The following is a 20899-nucleotide window of genomic DNA, read 5'->3' as shown; positions in this document are numbered from 1 at the left end:
TAGAGTTTATTCTCATTTCAAAGTCTATATACTGAAAACAGTACATTTTTTCCTCTTAATCTGATTCATTAACTATTGTCCTATTCATCTTATTGCCATGACAGAATTCAATACTCATCCTTCCTGCATGTATGTAACTGATGATTAACTCTTTCAGCCCTGGAACAGGTTTCTTTAGGCATGGAACAGATCTGAACATAAGAGATGGGCTTTTCACACTTGTAACTGTTAACTCTTAAAGCTTTCGTAATTGTTCTTTAACTCACTTCAACATTCTAGCAGAACAATTACACAATGTATACTTTTCAATAGGCAGCTTAACTTTGGTCTGGAGCTGGTTTCATAAACTATATTTATATTCTTTACCCAGGGTCTTAAAGGGTTTAAAATGACAAAAACCCTGGGTTAGTCATAGTATGAAAAGCCCAAAAGTGTGGTGGTTTATTATTATTGCTTGTGTGTATGATTTTAAGGGTGTTAATGGGAAGTTTCTGGTTGATGGTTTGGAGAAAACAGCTCTTGAATGTTAAAAACTAAGGGTTGAGTGAACCAGCCAGTACTAATCACAAAAGATAAATGTGTATGGTACAGTGGCGTCTTAGGTTCACTTAGTTTTGTTGTGGCCGTTTGTTTACGCATTAACAAGTTTGTTTACGCATTAAACTCGTGGCCATGAGAAAAATGTGTCGTTCCCTCAACATAAGTTGTCGTGGATATTGTTCACTCAACATAGCATCTTGAGACCACGACTTCACATCTTGTGGCCACGACATAAGGATGTCATTACCTTGAAAAAATGATCTTGTGGCCATGACATAATATCACGTTCACACAAATTAATATGACGTTCTCACAAATTAATATCTCATGGCCACGACATATTTTCACGTTCCCACAAGTTAAGTGAACCGAAGACATCCCCTCCCGATCACCATAGTATGGAAAGAAAATGTACAGAAAGCCAATTTGCCAATTACCAAGAAAATATGCAATAATGTGGCATATCTAATAAAGATTGGTCATATCTGCTCCTGGACCTAAGAAACATAAGCACTTGAAATGAAAATATGCCTTTTATATTTAATGTATACCACATTACAATTATAATTATACCACATACAATGCTTTATCTAAATAACTGAGAGGACATGAACAGTTACTAACTATCCTGTTTATGTAGCAAAAGCAAAAGAAAACCTTTAAAATAGTGCAAAATATACAATCAACTGAAAACGTAAATAGAGATAATATAGAATCAATGGTTTGAGAATTACTCATGTTCTTCCTTTGAGTTCAGAACGGAGGAGATTCTAAAACTCTTTTTAATCTTCCTATATGGAACATATCTTTGAAGGTTTGAGGCACTTGACTGAAGTTGGGCTCTGTAATTTTATAATTCTCATCTATTTGCAAAGACTGCACCAAAACTGAGGCTAAAACTATGGCAGTGAGGTTTAAAAACGATTTGACCTTGAATTACAAATTGAATTCACAAAACCTACTTCACACAAAATAATTATAGTTGTGAGAATCAACTAGACTCTGGGGACTAGTAAACTAGCTATGATACAAAACGGAAGACATCATTGACCTTCCTACTATTCCTACTCAATTCAAGGCTGCCTACTTATATCCTTAACAGCTCATGTCGTGGGTTATTACATTAATTTTCCAGCCTGACGGCGGATAAGTTTGGCAGCTGAGTCACTTACAGTCATAGCTGGTAACCAACTACAATAGCCTACTTATGATCTCTGGGGCAGAGATGACTTTCTGCAGGCAAACTCTTTATAATAATGAACTATGTGGCATTGTATATGTAGAAAGTTATTGTAATCTCTCACTAAAAGCCTTGAAAATTATGTTCTTGTTTGTATTCCTCTTCATAATTCATGCGATAAAGAGTTGGTGGCAAAGAAATCGTTTATGACCTTTTCTCTGTCCTTTTTAGAGCTCAAGAATCAATTAGGTCAGTAATGATGAGAACCATAAAGCATGTACTTGATGTATTGATCAGTACCAAAGTCTCTTTAAGACAAGTCCTGTCACTCGGCGGCCATCTTTGAAACGCCTCTCAGGCATCCAAGTGCAGCTCCTATCTCTTTGTATGAGGATCCATCAAATTCTCCAAAACGGTTCACTAAGCTTACGATTAAATTTCCATCCATCTTCTTCCGCTTATCCGGGACCGGGTCGCGGGGGCAGCAGTCTAAGCAGAGATGCCCAGACTTCCCTCTCCCTAGACACTTCCTCCAGCTCTTCCGGGGGGACACCGAGGCGTTCCCAGGCCAGCCGGGAGACACAGGCCGTTTCTCAATACCAAGTTCGCAGAGTCTGGACTTCCGTCCTTTCGAGTTTGGACATGCCAAGTTCGACTCAGAAGAACGAACTCTCGAGGACGGGAGGACGAACTGAATTCTGGGTTATGGCCCGTATCAAGTCCGCACAAGTCACCTCTCGATGCATCCTCGGTAAAAGGGGCGGATCAAGAACACATCCGGGGATTTGAACTGGACTTGGCTAGATGTGAACTTTGAATTGGAACAGTACTTGGGCAGCGACTGATGACGTTTCACAAGTCCACAAGAACACAAGTACAGACAAGTACGCATATTGAGAAACGGCCATAGTCTCTACAGCGTGTCCTAGGTCTTGCCCGGGGTCTCCTCCTAGTGGGACGCGCTCGGAACACCTTCCTGGGAAGGCGTCCAGGAGGCATCCGGAACAGATGCCCGAGACACCTCATCTGACCCCTCTCGATGTGAGATTAGCCAGTGCGCATGCGCAGTCCTGAGCGCGCGTCTCAGAGCGCTGACTGTTTCTATAGCAACCGGGACTTCTAATGGCAGCTGCGCTGACTTTACTGATTAGCGATTGGTTCTTTCATTCAGAAGGCGGGGCTTCCTGCGATTGAGCGGCCATATTGAGCGTTGCATTTTTCCCCATTCAAAACAATACGAGTGACATGTCTTAGGCATTCTATAGTCTTTGTCAGTACTAAGTGGTTGGTTTTGTTTCCTTACTCTAAAGCTCTCAAAATCATCCTCCCACATTCACACGAGACGAGAATGTGAAGAAACGAACTCTGACCTACCTCACTGTTTCCACAGAAACACAATATAGGAGCCATGTAAACATTTATGTGTGATGTCATGTGACCACGGGAAAATTTGGGAGTTTCTCTAATTATGTGAGAATTAAAGCACCTGTTGTGGGGAGAGGAAGGAAGGAAGGGGGTGAGTGTGGGAGCATTTTTTTGTTGAGCGTAAATTCATCAACCTTCCTTGATTCAAAATGATCTTCAAATGCCTCAAGAAGTCTTTCATTGTAAATTTTTGGTGGAACGAAATAAACCTCAAGATGCAATGGTAACAGATGATTGACGCGTCAAGTTATTCCGCACTCAGCTCCTGCAGCTTTGGTTGGCTTTTAGGCCGCTACACACCACAGGGTGAAATCAATTACAGATCCCTCCCAAATTAACGTTAATCACACAGCCTTGTCTCACTCGCAAGCATAATACAGAAAAAGGCTCTGCGGCTGGCTCACTGCTGCACAATAAAGTGCTAAATTTGATCACAACACTTCAAATGTGGGAATTTAAATAAATCCCTCTAGGTTTAATTAAAATAATTAAAACACACTGGAAAGCAGCATGGTCTGTTTTGTATCATCGGTTCCTGAATTGGGTTCTGTATAAAAGACACATTCCTGCAGTACATTTCTAAGAAAGTTCAAATCTAGCTAGTTGAATGCAAAAACAAGGTGAAGCTATTAACGCGTCCATACGTTGAAACAAAAGTACAGGAAATGTGTAGTGATCAAGAACTATACTGGTCAGGCTAAATAATTATCCAATACCAATAATCTCAAAACCAAGGCCAGACAACAGCCAAAAAGTACTAAAGTTCTTTTCATTTCTTTAGAAATTGTACTATAATATATCAATTATTTACTGTGTGAGCTTTCAGAAATCATTCTTATTGTGCTGCTATGATTTACTGCTCAAGAAATATTTCTTATTATTATTATCAATGTTGAAAACATTTTTAATGCTTAATATTTTTGTGAAAATGCACTACTATTCCAAAGTTTGAGGTAAGTAAGATTTAAAATAAATAAATATTAATACTTTAATTCAGCAAAGACACATTAAATTGACCAAAAGTGACAGTAAAGACATTTATAATGTTACAAAAGATTTTTAATACAAATAAATGCTGTTCTTTTTATTAATCAATGAATTCTGAAAAAGACTATCACTATTTTTTTTTTACAAAAATATTAAGCAGCAAAACGGTTTAAAAAATGGACAATAATAAGAACCATTATTAATAACAGCACCAATTAAAATGGATAATCACAGTTCAATCAGTTTTGATAAGGAAATCTTTAGGAAACTTTGCCACCATAGGAATACATTTTAAATTTACATAAAAAAAATATATTCAAATTAAAAAAGTTATTTTAGATTGTAATAATATTTGACTATTACATTTTTTCAATATTTTTGATAAAAAAAACCCCACATAATAATTTAATTATTTTTCAATTATTTTAATATTGACTCAAAACAGAAACTATACACACACACACATACATGTGTATGTATGTATGCATGTATATATATATATATATATATATATATATATATATATATATATATATATATATATATGTATATATATATATATGTATATATATATATATATATATATATATATATATATATATATATATATATATATATATATATATATATATATATATATATATATATTTTAGTGCTGTCAATCGATTAAAAAAAACAACAACTAATTATTCGCACATTTTTCTGAAATTATTCGCGATTAATCCCACCTAAAATTAAAGTTTTTTAAATTAACTTTAAATATACTTTTATATTGCAATAATTTCACATTCAATCTTCAAATTTATGTACAAACAACATATTTGGAATATTTGTTTAATGGCATCTTATGACTGAAGGCCAGTATCACTAATACCAAGTAATACTGATTTCCCTATATATAAAAAAAAAAAAATCCCCTAATATTTAACCATTGACTATAGCCATTAAACATTATATTATAATTAAGAGCTTTCAATTTTAACATTTATTAGACTTTAAAAATAGCTTATTAACTTATAACTAATTTAAGTGAACTTAAAACAATCTTCACAAAAACCCATTATAATAAATGTTATATTTAGCTAGGCTACCTGTGCCCCTCAGCAGAAATATACAGAACTTGAATAAAGTTATCAAACACTACATTCGAAACTAAATACAGGTAAATACTTACAGCTATATAAAAGTTATTGATTTCCTCATTTGTCTTTTGTTCTTGATGAACAGACATCACAGTAGCTGGTTATTAGGTTGTTTTGGCTTCTATTTCTTTAAGAGCTGCTGCTGAACGTGACGCGGATCTGACACGCATTGTATTTGCTCTCAACTCTCATCACCTTTTCTGACCCATTTCAGGTCGGACCCATTTCAGTCTCTACTAATGAACTGATGAGTTGAATCGGGTGTGTTAGATGAGGGAGAGAGTGCTGGGATGCTCCAGGACAGTTTTGAAAACCATTTCAGAGACGTTCTTATTGTAACTCGTATATAACATATTGCATGCACGCACAGATTTAAGGCAGCTTTAATCGCCTTTTTGATAACTTCATGCCTTAACTGACCACGACATTGCATGGACATAGTTTATTTCGCCTTTTGATATGAACTGAAACAGGCTATAGCACGCGCCTGCCGCTGAAGTGAAGCTGGAGCGCGCGTCTGAAACTTCTTTGGATTGATGTGATTGTAAAGACGTTCTGTGACTAAATAAATACACTTCTTGTCAAGAAAAAACAGAAAGAAATAGCAGTTATGAGTGGGGTGGCCAACCCTAAGCTCCGCCCCTGCGTTAACGGCGTTAAATAATTTTAAAATGAAAAAATGAATCACCTGCGTTAATGTGCTAATTTTGACAGCTATATATATATATATATATACACACACATATACACACACACACACTCACTGGCCACATTATTGGGGGCACCTTGCTAGTACTGGGTTGGACCCCCTTTTGCCTTCAGAACTGCCTTTATTCTTTGCGGCATAGATTCAACAAGGTGTTGGAAACATTCCTCAGAGATTTTAGTCCATATTGACACGATAACATCACGCAGTTGCTGCAGATTTGTCGGCTGCACATCCATGATGCGAATCTCCCGTTCTACCACATCCCAAAGGTGCTCTATTAGATTGAGATCTGGTGACTGTGGAGGCCATTTGAGTAAAGTGAACTCATTGTCATGTTCAAGAAACCAGTCTGAGATGATTTGAGCTTTGTGACACGGTGCATTATCCTGCTGGAAGTAGCCTTCAGAAGATGGGTACACTGTAGTCATAAAGGGATGTACATGGTCAGCAACAATACTCAGGTAGGCTGTGGCGTTTAAACGATGCTCAACTGGTACTAAGGGGCCCAAAGTGTGCCAAGAAAATATCCCCCACACCATTACACCACCACCACCAGCCTGAACCGTTGAGACTAGGCAGGATGGACCCATGCTTTCATGTTCTTTACGCCAAATTCTGACCCTACCATCTGAATGTCGCAGCAGAAATCGAGACTCATCAGACCAGGCAACGTTTTTCCAATCTTCTATTGTCCAATTTTGGTGAGCCTGTGCGAATTGTAGCCTCCGTTCCTGTTCTTAGCTGACAGGAGCAGCATTCTGATGCTCGGTTTGAACTTCAGCAAGTCGTCTTCACCACATCTAGATGCCTAAATGCATTGAGTTGCTGCCATGTGATTGGCTGATTAGCAATTTGTGTTACCTAGTGTACCTAATAAAGTGGCCTGTGTGTACATACATACATATATATATATATATTAGGGCCGGGACTTTAATGCGTTAATTTAGATTAATTAATTACACAAAAACAACGCGTTAAATTTTTTTTACGCATTTTAAATCGCACTTATTTTTGCACCGCGGAACGTTTCTCACTGGATGAGTTCCGGCGGACCGATTATACTGGAGCACCAACTAGCGTTCAGACAAAAACAAACCACAGTGAACATGGACAAAGAAGCTGATGAGACCGCTTTGGTTGGCCCTGTGGATGGGAAATTTAAAAATCCATATGAAAAAACTTACTTCTCACTGTTCTCAGGTCAAATATTTATATGCGATTAAAATGCGATTAATTAATTACAAAGCCTCTAATTAATTAGATTATTTTTTTTAATCGAGTCCCGGCCCTAATATATATATATATATATATATATATATATATATATATACACACACATACACACACATATATACACTCAAACACAAACATATACAAACACATCCTTCAGCGCGCGCAGCGCGAGCAGGACAAACAACAATGAATGCATAATATTAATAACTATGACTGGGACTGTCATACACATAACATTATAATGAGAACACTATTATAATAAAATACTGTGAAGTTTTAGAGTTTAGCTGCCGTGTTTCTATAAGTCGTAATATTAACATTATGTTGTATAAATAACAAAGCATATTCTATAGGCTATGAGATAAATGATGAGTTAAATCCCTTTGATTAAAAACCTGCTATCAAAAGCTTCATTCTACTGGTCATCTTCAGCGCGCGCAGCTCAAAACAGAAATGCAGAATAATAACTACTGTCATATACATAACGTTATAATGAGAGCACTATTGTAAAAAAAAAAAATGTTGTGAATTCTTAGGGTTTCAATGACGTTTATCTTTTAAATCAAAACATAAAACATTATTTACCCCGTTTGTATCTGCGCGTCGTCCGTTACACATTTTCCATGTGTGTTAACGTCAGTAATTATGACTGTCTGACTTGACTCTTGTTTTTTTTTGTATTTTGCCCTGCCCCCAAACATATGATTCGACTATCAGTCGAATATCGGCAAGGTTCAAAAATTCTGATTCGACTATGAAAATCCTTAGTCGGGGACACCCCTAATACAGGTCCTTTTCAAAAAATTAGCATATTGTGATAAAGTTAATTATTTTCTGTAATGTACTGATAAACATTAGACTTTCATATATTTTAGATTCATTACAACACAACTGAAGTAGTTCAAGCCTTTTATTGTTTTAATATTGATGATTTTGGCATACAGCTCATGAAAACCCAAAATTCCTATCTCAAAAAATTTGCATATCATGAAAAGGTTCTCTAAACGAGCTATTAACCTAATCATCTGAATCAACTAATTAACTCTAAACACCTGCAAAAGATTCCTGAGGCTTTTAAAAACTCCCAGCCTGGTTCATTACTCAAAACCGCAATCATGGGTAAGACTGCCGACCTGACTGCTATCCAGAAGGCCATCATTGACACCCTCAAGCAAGAGGGTAAGACACAGAAAGAAATTTCTGAACGAATAGGCTGTTCCCAGAGTGCTGTATAAAGGCACCTCAGTGGGAAGTCTGTGGGAAGGAAAAAGTGTGGCAGAAAACGCAGCACAACGAGAAGAGGTGACCGGACCCTGAGGAAGATTGTGGAGAAGGACCGATTCCAGACCTTGGGGGACCTGCGGAAGCAGTGGACTGAGTCTGGAGTAGAAACATCCAGAGCCACCGTTTACAGGCGTGTGCAGGAAATGGGCTACAGGTGCCGCATTCCCCAGGTCAAGCCACTTTTGAACCAGAAACAGCGGCAGAAGCGCCTGACCTGGGCTACAGAGAAGCAGCACTGGACTGTTGCTCAGTGGTCCAAAGTACTTTTTTCGGATGAAAGCAAATTTTGCATGTCATTCGGAAATCAAGGTGCCAGCGTCTGGAGGAAGACTGAGGAGAGGGAAATGCCAAAATGCCTGAAGTCCAGTGTCAAGTACCCACAGTCAGTGATGCTGGTGTTGGTCCACTGTGTTTTATCAAGGGCAGGGTCAATGCAGCTAGCTATCAGGAGATTTTGGAGCACTTCATGCTTCCATCTGCTGAAAAGCTTTATGGAGATGAAGATTTCATTTTTCAGCACGACCTGGCACCTGCTCACAGTGCCAAAACCACTGACCATGGTATTACTCTGCTCAATTGGCCTGCCAACTCTCCTGACCTGAACCCCATAGAGAATCTGTGGGATATTGTGAAGAGAAAGTTGAGAGACGCAAGACCCAACACTCTGGATGAGCATAAGGCCGCTATCGAAGCATCCTGGGCCTCCATAACACCTCAGCAGTGCCACAGGCTGATTGCCTCCATGCCACGCCGCATTGAAGCAGTCATTTCTGCAAAAGGATTCCCGACCAAGTATTGAGTGCATAACTGAACATAATTATTTGAAGGTTGACTTTTTTTGTATTAAAAACACTTTTCTTTTATTGGTCGGATAAAATATGCTAATTTTTTGAGATAGGAATTTTGGGTTTTCATGAGCTGTATGCCAAAATCATCAGTATTAAAACAATAAAAGGCTTGAACTACTTCAGTTGTGTTGTAATGAATCTAAAATATATGAAAGTCTAATGTTTATCAGTACATTACAGAAAATAATTAACTTTATCACAATATGCTAATTTTTTGAAAAGGACCTGTATACATACATTGTATATAGCATTGTATGTATATCAGCCAATTAATGTTGTATGCACAAACACACCTCATTATGTGGTAGCCCAGCAGCACTGAAGATGGGGATCTTCTGTCCACGGGCGATACTGTTCATGCCGTCAATAGCAGAAATGCCCGTCTGGATCATTTCCTCAGGGTAGATACGACACTGAGGGTTGATGGGCTGACCTACGAAGAGTCAAAGGGAGAACAGTGATCTCACCTGAGCAAGAAAAATTTGGCACTTAAGAGTCTACAAACGTCTCCTTCTATTTCTAAAGAAGGAAAAGAAGGCTACTGAAAAAAAAAAAAAGAAAAAAAAAAAGATTTTCTTAAGGCAAATGATAAAGGCTTATATTTTAGAAATCTGTTTTCTCGTTAAAGCATAGAAATGTGCTACACACTATTTGGAGTGGTGTGACCTTGAGGCCTGATCAACCTTTTATTACGCTCCCTCTTATCCATTCGGCTCATTCAAACGTCGCCCTGAATCGCCATTGTATACCTTTGATAGCTCAAAAGATCACCTTTGCCATTTCAGCTTAGCAGAGATCAGGGTCATGAGGTCAGTAAATGGCACAGTAAAGTTCCCATTCAACCTCTCAAAAAATTAAAATACCAACAAGGAGGAATTTTAAGCATTGATAAACATATTCTGGCACGCTGGGCTCTCAAGTAATCTGCAGACAAACCGAGAGCATGCCACACAAACACAAAGACAAGAAACATTTAACAAGGCTGGAGGCAGCCTAATTGGCAAAGATGTGCTGCTAAAATTTAAAATCAGGTTTATCTCAAATAAACCTAAAATCTAGAGTATTGCTCAGTCAACTATGTGCCTCTCAAGCAGACACTTGTTCCTGCAAATGTTACATTTACAGCTTTAAAAAAAGAAGTCTCTTACCCATGATGTCCAAATAGTCCTCAGCCAGAACAGTAGGACCCCGGTCAATGGGTTTACCAGACCCGTTGAAAACGCGTCCTGAAATAAAATGACACGTTTCATGACATCTGTATTGGTTATGTAGAAGACACCTTAAGACTATGATTACATAGGCTGCATGAGCATTAGTTATATGCTTACCAAGCATGTCCTCAGACACAGGTGTGCGCAAGATGTCACCAGTGAATTCACAAGCTGTCTTCTTAGCATCAATACCTGAGGTGCCTTCAAACACCTGATGGACACAAAATGGAAACATTTTTCAGTTATGACCTGATCTTAACCTATACAGCAGATGTCGATGTCCAACAAATATTTATAGAGAAAACATCTGCAGATGCTTTTAAATGAAGACTTGCCTGAACGACAGCCTTGGTGCCAATGACCTCCAGAACCTGCCCGCTCCTCTTGGTCCCATCAGGCAGGGTAAGGTGCACAATCTCTGCAAAACGAGGAAACTAGAGGAACGTGATAAAGACAGAGATGAAGACAAGGATCAATATCATTCTAATGTGCTGATTTGGTGCTCAAAAACCTTTATTTTTATTATCAAGGTACAAAGTTGTGCAACAAAGAACAGCATTTATTTGAAATAAACTTGTTTTTAAAATAAAATAAAAAGCAAAGTAAGTCTTCACTGCCACTTTTGATCAGTAAAATATCTTAAATCATACATTTTGAATGGTAGCAAATTTTTTTACTTTTACAAGCCATTTTGACTCGAGTTTAAACACAAATGTGAATGACATTTCAAAACTTTAGGGAAGGGAAGACCACACACATCTGACTAGAAGTGACAGCCTGGTGAATAATCTGCATTATAAAAAGGAAAAAAAAAAAATCTTTATAGGTTATTCACGTTTACGTATTGCTGCCAAGATATCTAGTCTTTACAGTGCTTTGTTATATGGAGCAGTTTGGTAGATCGCTATCTAATTTGTTTGTCTACACCATAATTTAAATGCGGCAGACTTTAATGGACACAGTAAAAGAAAAGGCAGAACACCGCATAACTCCAAGCCGTAACAGTAACTTCATTTTGACGCGCAGTTAAACAAAGGCAGAACGCCGTAACTCAATTTGAGCGTTCCAAACAAAGTGAAAGAGCCATAACTGGTGTTATATGGAGTTCTGCCTTGGCTTCTCCGGGGCTTTTCGATGTTACGGTTGAGACCACCCATTATTTTCTCTGAAAAACAACGAAATTGACTCAAGATACTTATGTACGTGATAAAGGAGGTCTTGAATGTCCCAAAAATATAAATAACTAATTTTCAACCAAAATCGAAGTTACGGTATTTTGCCTTTGCATGGCAGCGTAGGTTAACCCTTATGTAATGTTAATATAAATAGCCCTTAAAAAATAAAACATTTTATCCAAAATCTAATGTTTGGAAGTTTTATTTAAAAGTTTTAAGAATTATTTAAATTTCACTGATATAATAAAAAATAAATAAATTAAAAGTCCTCCTTTTTGACACTTTAAATAATTTAAGTTTAAAACTCTCATATTTTGAAATACTTTAGTTTTTATAAACACTTACTTTGACATTGTCCAAAATAACCAGTGGCCCATTTACACCAGACACAGTAGAGTAGGCTGAGGATGACAAAAACGACACACAATATGAAAACAAATACAACAAACATTTTTTTTGACACTGTACTGCATGCAAAAGGAAGGAAATTAATATTAAAATTTACACCTTCAATTTGCATTTTTATTTGACCATTTGAGATGCTCCTGAATCGTAAACATGCAATTACTAAACAGACATATGGAAAACTTTTATTGATTCTAGGTTGCTGCACGTCTTTTTGACAGGCGTCTTTTTGACAGGCACACACACACACACACACACACGCGCATGCATATACCGACTGCAAGCACTAGCTGTGACCAATAAAGTGCATGAAATTTGCTACAAAAGACCACAATCACATGGAAATGAGGACTCTTTCTCTTGACACCTGTGCATCTAATTGTACACAGCGACCTTTACTGGAGTATTCTAAATGGCTTTCATAAATTTCCATGTCCAAATGTCAGGGCTAGAAGAACACAGTAAGCACATTCACGGCGCCTTTTTCCGCAGATTTCACAATGGGGGATGACATCTTCACTCTGTTCCACGAGGGACAATTACTTGGCTCAGACTATGGTAATTTATGATGGTTCCAGGTGCCCAAAAAGTCTCATATAGCCTACAATTACATTCATTTTAGGGTGACAAGATGAACTATCTTTGGGTTGAACAGGCCAGGGAGAGTGGGGCACAGATGTCACTTTAAAGGGAAAGTCCAATCAGAAGTCATGATTTATTTACTCACCCCCATGTCGTTTCAAACCTGGGTACCTTTCTTTCTTCTGTGGAGCATTAAAGAAGTTATTTTGAAGAATGTTGGCAACTAAACAGTTTCATTCCCATTGATTTCCACTGTATTTGGAAAAAATGAACAAACTGTTTGGTTATGAAAATTTTTCAAAATATCTTCTCTTTGTGTTCAGCAGAAGACAGAAATGCATAAAAGTTTGGAACTACATAAGGCTGAGTAAATGATGACAATTGTCATCTTTGGGTGGACTATCCCTTTAAGACAACAAACATTCCCCCTCCCCATCGTGACTGGGGTTCATGTGACTCCTGAATCACTAGTGGACAGTCCGTCCTTAAACTATGAATCAGAGAGCAAGCATAGTATGCCCAAAATATTACAACAGAAAAATGGGGAAAACCTGGGAAATAAATAGCTAATTGTTGGAGCTGTGGTGCTCATCTGAGTGAGGAAGGTTCATGTCTGGCCTGCAACATATCAATGGAATCTAATCCAATATATTAGACTAATTACGCAGAAGCAAAAACAAACTAGATTTTTTTTTTCATTACCTTAATATAATAAGTGCTTTTTTTAAGGAACACTGAAGTATTTTTTATAAAAAAGGCATCAAATGTTTTTGGTGATTTGGCCATTACTCCTCCTTCGGTGTCACATAAGTGTCATGGAAAACATTAAAAAAATGTTCCATATATTCCAAATTCTCCAAAAATTTGAATGGTAGTTTATGGAAAACATATGTAAATATATAATGCATAATAATATAATCATGCATAATTTCATGAAGACATTTTTAGCATCCTGAAAAATATTTATGTTCACTGAAAAAAAAGAGAAAAAGAGAAAAAAAAAAAAGATTAAATTAATTTAATTAATTTACTAAACATTTTTAAGGTAAGTGGTTGCAATCAATTTATTTTAGCTACATTTAAATAAACAAATTTAGTTGACTAACTTTCAATATTGTTTATTTATATGTAGCTAAAATAAATTGTTTGCAACCACTTACCTTAAAAAAATTTTTGTATAATTTTTTTGTTCCTCTTATACAATAATTAAAACCGGTCAACCCCCAATGTTGCTACTGCAAGTGGTGCTCATCTAGGTAAGGCAGGTTTGAATCTTGACTTGCAACATGGCACAATACCTTCTTTTCTGTCCAGTCTAATCATGCAAAAGCATTTTAACTAGATTTTTCCATTTCCTCAATATAAGCACTTTTTTAACGAACACTAGTATTTTTATAAAAAGCCAGTGTTTTTGGTCCAGACTGCAGGTGCATGCTCAGGGTGGGCTGTCATTAGCAGCAGAGGGTGTGGCCTCATACTTTGGCCTTTTACTTTGCATGGGAAAACATTAGCCGTCCTGTCACAGGAGCCAATTTGGTGTGTGTCCTTTCACTTTGTTTCAGCATGTGTGTATACGTGTGTGAAAGAGAGAGACGGTGCACACTAGTCGTCATCACGCCTCAGTGTGTCGGTTTTCTGTGCGCCATCAGACTGTGGTCTGATATCAAAGGCAGTAGGAAATGAGAATGGACTGTCTCTAACGCCAAGCACAGCAGCCCCACGGGGAGCAGACACTATGCCACTAATTAGGCTTCAGACAGCAGAATCATTTGTCAATGCACTATTGCCGTTTCCCACACACACTCACACCTGCACATCGTGACTTTCCTTACTGGCTGAGGAGAAAAGGAAGGTTGAAAGAGAGTAACGTCGTTCCATCTTTTTGTGTTTTTTTCCCCCCTTTTTCCAGATTTATCTATGGCTTATTTTTTATTGTTTTCAGTTAGTTTATGTGCAAAAAAATCTAGAGGAACAAAAGAAGAACTGTGTTAAATCCTATAAGAGGCCCCCTGCTCTCACAAATTCCTCTATGAATATTGTGATTCAAATGCCTTGTGATAATCTATTATTGAGTTGAGAAATATCAGTCACTAAACGACTGTTTCCCCTCTCCGGCTGCTCTGTGGTTCTGCCAGTGAATGGAGATAAATATGACTAACATTAACTAATAGTACCTTGATTAATTAATATTGCCCACTGGATACAAAATAGAACCGCCTTGATTTCAGCCTTACAAGAATTAAATTTACACACACACTAAAACCCTTCAAAAGGTCTTATGCTCTTATGCTTTCCAAGGCTACATTTATTTGACCACAAATACAGTGAAAACTATAAAATTACTCCAGTCTTCTACATTGTCATATGATCCTTCAGAAATGGTTTCAATATACAGATTTTCTGCATTTCAATTTTGGAAAATATTTTTGTGAAAAACTTGATACTTTTTCCAGTAAGCATTTATTTAAAAATTCAATCTTTTGTAACATTATAAATGTCTTTACTGTCACATTTAATTTATTTACTTCACTCTTTCTGAATAAAATTATTTTCTTACCAGACCAGATGATCCCCAACAAAACATAATTAAATAAAATTTACTGATATTGAAATGTTCATTTAAGTATTGTTTTCCAATATCCTCTTCTACCATCAGTGCTAGGCCTATACACTGCTGATATAACGGCAAAATGTAATAAAATAAAAAAGGCAGATTACAAGCGGTCTTATATCTGGTATACTAAAGTTCAGAGAAAAAATATTCAAAATATGTCTAATAAAACAAGAAATCTCACAAAAAAGATATTAGCTGCGCAGGTGAAAGACCTCGTCTCCTATTATGATGATTCCCTGAGCGACATGTCTTCCCTAAATAAATGATTAGTCTCATAATTGCTGTCATTACAGTGAAAGAAAAACAGTAGTCAAATCACCCTAACACTGAATATTCGCTCTCTCAAAACACAAAAACAGATGCGTTCCGCAAATTCACGAACACCAAAATGCACGCTTCCTGCAAATTCCATCATTTTTCAAGACATTATGGCTTTTCCTTCCCTCCGTCCTTTTTGTCTCAGCCCAGACAAATTGCAGTATGTGCTTCACAGGGAGTTGCTTATAAAATGGATTTAATAGCTACACTTACCCTACAAATTGCCCATATGTTTCAAAGGAGATACATATGTCTATTTACTGAGAGGTGATCATAATTACGAGGCTGGAAAATTGCGGCCATATAATTGTACATCAACCCCTTAAAAGTCTCTCGAACGCAACGCAAACTGCTAATGGAAAACAGCAAGGAGCTGAAATCTTTACTCAAACAAAGCTCATGACATGCTCCGATATTGTGCACAACATTAGATGAACGCTAAACGAAGGCACGCAGGTGCTAATCTGCTCTACCAACGCAGGACGCGGCTAGTATTTTAGTCAAACAATGGAATCGCGAAAATTAACACTCATCTAAATACGCAGAATAAATCAACAAAACAAGCTGTACGAACAGTGCAAGAAAGCCTGATCACAAATAAGCAAAACAGTTTCTTATTAAAAAAATAAAAACGAGGGCGATGAAACGACCCTGCCGAACCATGAGCCAATCGCCTTCCAGCTCTGTGATGAAGATGGCGGCCCACTTCAACCCCACACACAGAGGACTCAGTGCCTCATAAGAGGCCTTGTAAAATAAAGATTAAAAAATGGCTATACATTCACATGGTGTGAAGTAGCAACATTTCCCATTAGGCTTGAAAAACTTTCCCCACCCCTCCCAGGACACTTGAGTTTGAGTGCGCCGGTCCGAGGGCTAGGCATGCAACACCAGCGCGGGTCAACGTGAGGCCTGTGGAGCTGCCAGGCCCTATTGTGTGCCGAGATGTTAATTGGTTCTAATCCGGCGGTAGAAGCTGTTTTGGTAGCCTGACCCCGCGCCCTGAAGGACACCTTGGTGTGAAATACTAAAGGGCCCATTCAAGTGGCGCTGAAAGGAGGCATGGAGCATTCCAACACATTTCCATCTATGCTGTGAAAGAGAAGCGCTGACGGAGAGGGGGGGGCACGGTGGGTCAGGCGTTTTTTTTGGGGGCCGACCGGTAGCGTTGCGCTGAAACTGAATTAACGATACAAAAGTGCAAGCAAAGGTGCCAGGCTTGTCTCATTCACGCACATCCTCCTGTGTTTCTCCTTTTTCTTTTTTTGCTGAGCATCCGCATGGTGGTTTCCCATAAGACGTAATAAAAGAGAGCGCTAATTGCCCCATGTTTGGGATCAGATCGACACAAATGCAACTGTCATTAAACAGACAAACCAGGCTCACACAATTCCGCCATGACACCGGCTAAACTTACCCCACAAGACCCACATATTAAGACTTGATAATGAATTCTGAGACATTGGGCGTCTTTGATACCGTAACTGAAAAAGACTGATCCTGTCGGAGGGGGACATATGTCCATATCCGTCCAAGGACAATCTATGAAAGCAAAAGGACGGGAAATTAAATCTCATTCTGAATAGTCATGGTTTAAAATGAAGACTGGGGTTTAATTGTACCACCGTTTTTCCTAAAGGAATTGTAAGAAAAGATTGTCATTTGTACATTTCTGAAAATACCAAAGTGGATTTTACGGCAAAATCGAATGACTGAACCTGTTGGCAATGGCTTCATAACTCATAGTCATAATTTGGAGACTCTGAAATCACATGCTTTGATATGACACCTCTACTTTCTGACTGAGAGAATAATGAACAGATTGTTTAAGCTGTATAAGTGAGCAAATGTTGAATGACAAAATTTACTGAACCACCTGCCAAAACGCTACAAAATTACACAGCTATTCTGCAAGTACGGAAAATGTTCAATACCGACCTTTTGTCGCAAACGTAAATGGCACAAAACACAGTCCTGTGCTTTTAATTAAATGCACATTAGCACATTTCTGTGAAAATAAAATTATTTTTGTGACAATAATTAAGGCCGTTCTCCTGTAAATATGTATAATAGCTGCCGGATTCTAAATTCAATGTTACGTCTATTCAGAAACATGCTGAACACTGAACAAATGTAAGAATTGGGGGACACAAAATGCTTTTTGGAAACAAAGAGAAACGTTGGATGACCAATAGATAGACGTATGAGAGACAGGGGCTCACAGGGGACCTTGATGGTATTCTCTGGGACTTCAATGCTAACAGAGGGAATCCAATTATGGCACTGACAGCACAATGTGCTACACACTCAATAGGGCAGGTTTTGGATTTAGTGGACTACGTCTCAAAATGAATTGAGCAAAATCTGTGTTGAAAGATGATAATTTTGAATGCATAAAAATTACAAACCGGAGATACTGTTTGAAAGGCCTTCATGATTTCACATGCAAACTGATGATTATAGCCTCCTTGAATAACTAAAAAGCACTAGCTAATTAAATTCGAACAATCCCCCAGCAGAATGTTTTAATGTGTGATTATGAACCAAAAAGTCACCGACAAAGAATGGAATATCATGACATCAAGATTAAATGGCAAGATAGAAAAGAAATTAACTTTACATGCTCTCAAAACTACTAAAGCTACAATCAAACCAAAAAAAAAAGTCCCCTAAAAAAATATAACAAAAGCAAGACGCGCATGCAACACACAGACAGTATGATATACAGACACACACACACACACAATTGTGGCTGTTCATCTGTCCTAACAAAGACCTCAACAGTGATGACACCCCCATCAAACAGGAATGCTTTTAACCCCACAGGTAGAGGCAGAGGCTGTAACGGAGGACTCCCCACACGCATGCACTGATTGGGTCGTGTGTAATCAGACGACTGCGTATGTGTGTGTGTGTATGAGGGGGGACCGGTGCGAAGAGCTGTAATCTGTGTGTGTTTCCTGGCGTGATGCAGACTGAAGGGGTGACAGCTAAACTGAGACAGCTGGTTAACCCCGCTGCCTCTCGAGGAGAGGTGGCAAAGTGGTGCCGTTACAATAGATCGAAACAGCCGTAATGTTACTGCAACAGTTTGAGAGTGATTTGCAGGGACAGGCGGGTTTTCACCCGTACGCTGCCTAGCAACAGATCTATAACAAAAGTCCATAGCAGGCCCCCAATGACAAGCGAAGTTTACGCTGTTTGTCATTTCATATTCAAGTCCATGCGGATGGCATCCTCAAGTTACTTTGATGTCAGAAACAACTAAATATTTCAAATCAAACTTGATATTTAAAAAAAAATAGCTACATAAAACTTTAAAAAGTTAATGAGTTAACAGCGCATTCAACACCTATTATATATTCTGTGCAATAAAAAGCAAATTAATGCAAAATGTTTTTATTTTTAAGTGCATAAGACTGAGGGACAATTCATAGATACTCTCTTTCAGGCGTTTTAGGAAGGATGTACTTAGGAAGACTATAAATTATATTTTGAATAAATTAAATTATAAACAATTAAAAATATAATTATGACTAAATAAATAGGTAAATGACAGTTTTTATTAATATTATAAATAACATGTAACATATTACACATACTATGTAAAGTAATATTTAGAAAACATTTATAAACAAACAAATAAAATATTTTATTATAATTAAAAAATAAGTATTACACAGGTTATTTAACTAGGTAATATCTTGAACATTCTGTAATGTCAGGTTCCTCCCTCTTCAACGATCTTGGGATTTGATTTAACCCTTGGCTTTCTCGCCTTGCATGATTTCTAATAAATTGCACTGAAATAGTATGCAAATGTGAAAATCCCAGCACAAACAAAATTCATTGTGTAATTATAATTTATAAACCTATATAGTATGCAAATGCTATGAGGTAAACACTGAAAAAGACATAAAATAAGCAACATTTGTACTTGAAACACACAATAAGAATTTTTTTTTTCAAAAAACGTACAATTTGTTTTTATGACAAAAACGTCTAGATCAAAAAGCAAGAAAAACAGTGTCATATGTGACATGCATAATGGGATAAAAGGTTTTTTTTTTACTTTTCAAATCCAAGTAGTCCATAATTTTATATACTTGGATACTATTTTTGAAAGTCGACTATTCTATACTCGTCTTTCATTTACTTTTCTTTGATGGCAAGATGAAGTCGAACGCCCACCGCGGGCTTTCTTTTTCACTGTCACGACAATTGCTTAATTACAGGCGGACAAAAGGATTAGCAACAGGAAACAGTGGATAAAATAAAGGAGGGCTGTGACATCTGAAAGATTTGTTTATAACCATGTCATTATGGGTAATTGTTTCTTCACAGAAATACCATTACCATGCTGAATGTCTTTTCAGCACATTTAAACGTCTATTCAGCATTAAAACAAAGTGAATAGACAGTCTGGGTTAATTGCTTTTGTTGCCAATGACATGATTAAGACAAAAAAGGCCTCTGTTTCCACAGAAAAGATGAATGCACTGTACGTTTACTTTGTTTGTTTGTTTCTTCAGGCATCTTGGAAATTTGACTGGGCACAAGCATGCTAACAAATTACTTAAACACACCAGCTAACGACAAAAAGTTGTGAAACAGAAAAACATGGAGAAAAAAAAAGTAGCGTGATTGAATGGCAAATATTTGATATACTCTAAATCTGCATTCTCGCTACATACCAAACGTTTTGTAACAAAATGAAAAAATGCTTTTCTTCCACTGCGCCGTTTCAATTAGATTCTTTTTTTAAATTTGAGATGAAAAAAAAAAAAGTTTTAAACTTGAAGGTCCTTTCTGTGTTTTTCAGCCTTTTTTAAGGACAAAGCAAGACCAATCAGACCTGCACTGACAGACACGGCCTCTCGATTGTGATGGCATATCAGGCGCTGCAAGGACTCATGGGTACAGATCTGTGTGTTTGCCTTCCCATCAGTCTTCATTGCCTTCAATCACAGCCCACTATCAGCATGCACTCTGCCACTGATGAGGCACAAAATGGTGCTGCTATCTGGCATGCCTACATTAGAGAGGCTTTTTTTAAACAGTATTCCGGGGGGCGTTTCAGATTGGGGGTCTTTACGCATGCAGCTGCTTTGGCTTTCAGAAGGGAAGGCTTCAATTCTTCCATTAAGTAATTTATTTTCTTCCTGGTTTGCTAAGAGGCTTTTAGCCTGAGCTTTCCTTTGACATTCTTAGGAAAAAAAAGAGAAACAAGCTACCTGTGCTTCTCG

The 20899-nt window shown here is 37.5% G+C and overlaps 1 protein-coding gene across 1 annotated transcript in view; it reads right to left on the bottom strand.

Annotated features, from left to right (window-relative positions):
• Positions 1-20899, bottom strand: part of LOC306886044 (V-type proton ATPase subunit B, brain isoform-like) — a 36435-nt gene that overhangs the window by 12749 nt on the left and 2787 nt on the right. The window contains exons 2-6 of the mRNA XM_079442901.1: positions 12080-12135; positions 10895-10993; positions 10677-10770; positions 10497-10574; positions 9642-9781 (exon numbers count right to left, since the gene is read on the bottom strand). Of these exons, the coding sequence (XP_079299027.1) occupies positions 9642-9781; positions 10497-10574; positions 10677-10770; positions 10895-10993; positions 12080-12135 (467 nt within the window). The remainder of the gene's footprint in view (positions 1-9641; positions 9782-10496; positions 10575-10676; positions 10771-10894; positions 10994-12079; positions 12136-20899) is intronic.

The sequence above is a fragment of the Barbus barbus genome (assembly GCF_936440315.1).
Source record: "Barbus barbus genome assembly, chromosome: 20".
NCBI classification, from domain to species: Eukaryota; Metazoa; Chordata; class Actinopteri; order Cypriniformes; family Cyprinidae; genus Barbus; species Barbus barbus.
The sequence above is the reverse complement of the archived record's forward strand: the minus strand, read 5'-3'. Positions and strand labels throughout refer to the sequence as shown.